Below are 2421 nucleotides of genomic sequence, written 5' to 3' on the forward strand. Positions count from 1 at the left end.
ATATATATATAAAACAGAAGGGAGACGTTATGGATTGTGGTAACTACAGGGGAATTAAACTAACAGAGCATGGATTGAAAGTTTTAGAAAGAATACTGGATGAGAGATTAAAAGAGATTGTAAAGATCGGGAAACAGTTAGTGCTGGTCATGGATGTGTTGAGTGAAGCGATCAGGAATGAAGAGCTATGGGAATTGTTGTATGCTGATGATCTGGTGATTACTGCTGAAAATGAGGAGGACCTACAGAGAAGGATTGGAAAGTGACAGGAATCTTTGGAGAGGGGTGGCTTAAAGGTGAATGTAAATAAAACAGAGGTTTTGCTGAGTAATAGGGAAGATAGAGACAGAATGGTAATACAAAAAAAGAAGAGGTTCAATTATAAAACAGGTAGAAAAGTTTAAATACATAGGATCTACTTTAAACCAAGAGGGAGGATGTGAAGCTGAAGTTGACAGTAGGATAAAAGCAGCATGGAGAAAGTGGAGAGAGGAAGCTGGAGAGGTATGTGATAATAAAAAGGCCAATCAAGCTAAAAGTCATGATATATAACACAGTGATAACACTAGTGTTAATGTATGGAGCAGAAACATGTGCTCTAAGAAGAAATGAGGAAGTAAAGCTTGAGAGAACAGAGATGAGAATGCTGAGGTGGATTATGGGAATATCACTGCTTGAGAGATTGAAAAATGATGAGATAAGAAGAGGGGCAGGTGAAGTAAAGATTACAGAGGTGATAAGAGAGTCACGATTGAGATGGTATGGGCATGTGTTAAGGATGGATGACAAGGAGGAAGTGAAGAGGGCTTGGGAGGAACCTGTTAGAGGAAGAAGATCAAGAGGGAGACAGATAATTAAAGGGCAAGATAAAGTGAAGGAAGATATGAAGAGAAGAGGTTTGATTGAGGATGATGCCTTTGATGGAAGGCAGTGGAGAATGCACATCAGGCAACCGACCCCTTAATGTAGGGATAATAGTGGGAAAGAAGAAGAATTATATCAATAAGCCTTCAATGAACAGTTTCCTGTGAATCATTTTCTTTAAAACATCTTCATTTATTTATAACTGCTGCGTTTTCCAACTTTTCCTTGTAGTGATAAGAAGTCTCGTGCAAAATGAGGTTTTGCTTAGGCTTAGTGGGACATTCCATTATTTTCTTGAACTAGTCGTTGTAACTGCTACTCATTAAAAGTTTTGTGAGATGCAGAGAAACTATTGACAATTGCCCTCATAGGACACCTGCCTCCTTGGACAATTGCCACCCCCCCCCCCCTTTTTCTCAGAGACTTACTAATTACATAATCAGTCGTTTAAGAACTAGTTAAAGTAATTTCCTAAATAAGTAACAGTTCGTAAAGAAATTATTCCTAATTACATAATCAGTCGTTTAAGTAATAGTTAAAGCAGAGTTTTGAATAAGTAACAATTCTTGAAGAAATTTCTGTCTAGTCAAACAAATGTTTACAAACAAAATAACAAGGATCTATGCAGTGTCTATTCAGTAACAGAATGAAAATTTATCACCCATCATGGAGTTCGTCCGAAGTAAACGGGAAAAATGAAGCTTATTTATGAAGGGTACATCGTAACTAATTCAGACTCGTGAACTACAAGAATGCATTTTTTAAAAACTAAATAAATCAGGTTCTTAAAAAAATTATTAACTGAAAAAGTCAAAATTCGAAATCCAAATAACTCAAATAATGCTGCTTATCGAACTAAACCAGTCCACCCCTTTCTCTACAATAACTAACATTAGTTTAGTCACATCATAAGCAACTAGAAATGTCATAGGACTGTCTTATAAGTAACACCATAACCACGGAACTATCAGCTAAGTTCCCATTTTCAGACAAGTTCCCCGCCAGATCCATAAACCAGAAACATCTGGAAACAGGAGGATCGCACATAAACTGAAATGAGATAAATCAAAAAGTCATATGGAAAAGGACATCTTTGCAATATATGTTTAAAAGTAAGTACGCCTACCCATTCAACCAAATGCACACACTAATTCAAATTCAACTTAAAGAAGGCCATCTCAGCGCTTCACCGACTTCATATAGTTCTCCATCTTAGTTATCTTACTCTCCCAATATGTAAGGGAATAGCTCGCACGTACGAAAGCACGAATTCACTCACAAGACACTCCCAAATAAATGATGTAACTAATTCGTCACAAGTTCTTGGTGTCATATACAGATCATCGTCACACCCATAAAATCTACTCAAAATCAGATTCTTGCTTCCACCTTTACACAGGAATAGGACGTGGTCTGGTCTGCTTAGGCAACGACTTCCACCTGGCGCCACCAAGGAGGTTGCGTTAACATTTTCGGAGCTAATGCTGAATCTTGTCCTTTTAAGACCTCTGTTTCCACAGAGAGTCAAAATGATGACATCTATCATTTTAAAGAATG

The 2421-nt window shown here is 37.4% G+C and overlaps 1 protein-coding gene across 1 annotated transcript; it reads left to right on the top strand.

The window, feature by feature from the left end:
- Positions 1-574: 574 nt before the first annotated feature.
- LOC135211522 (uncharacterized) lies at positions 575-964 on the top strand. Its single transcript, XM_064244828.1, has one exon. The coding sequence runs from the start codon at positions 575-577 to the stop codon at positions 962-964; it is 390 nt and encodes a 129-aa protein (XP_064100898.1).
- The last annotated feature ends 1457 nt before the right edge of the window (positions 965-2421 follow it).

This window comes from Macrobrachium nipponense, chromosome 19, assembly GCF_015104395.2.
Source record: "Macrobrachium nipponense isolate FS-2020 chromosome 19, ASM1510439v2, whole genome shotgun sequence".
In the NCBI taxonomy this organism is placed as follows: Eukaryota; Metazoa; Arthropoda; class Malacostraca; order Decapoda; family Palaemonidae; genus Macrobrachium; species Macrobrachium nipponense.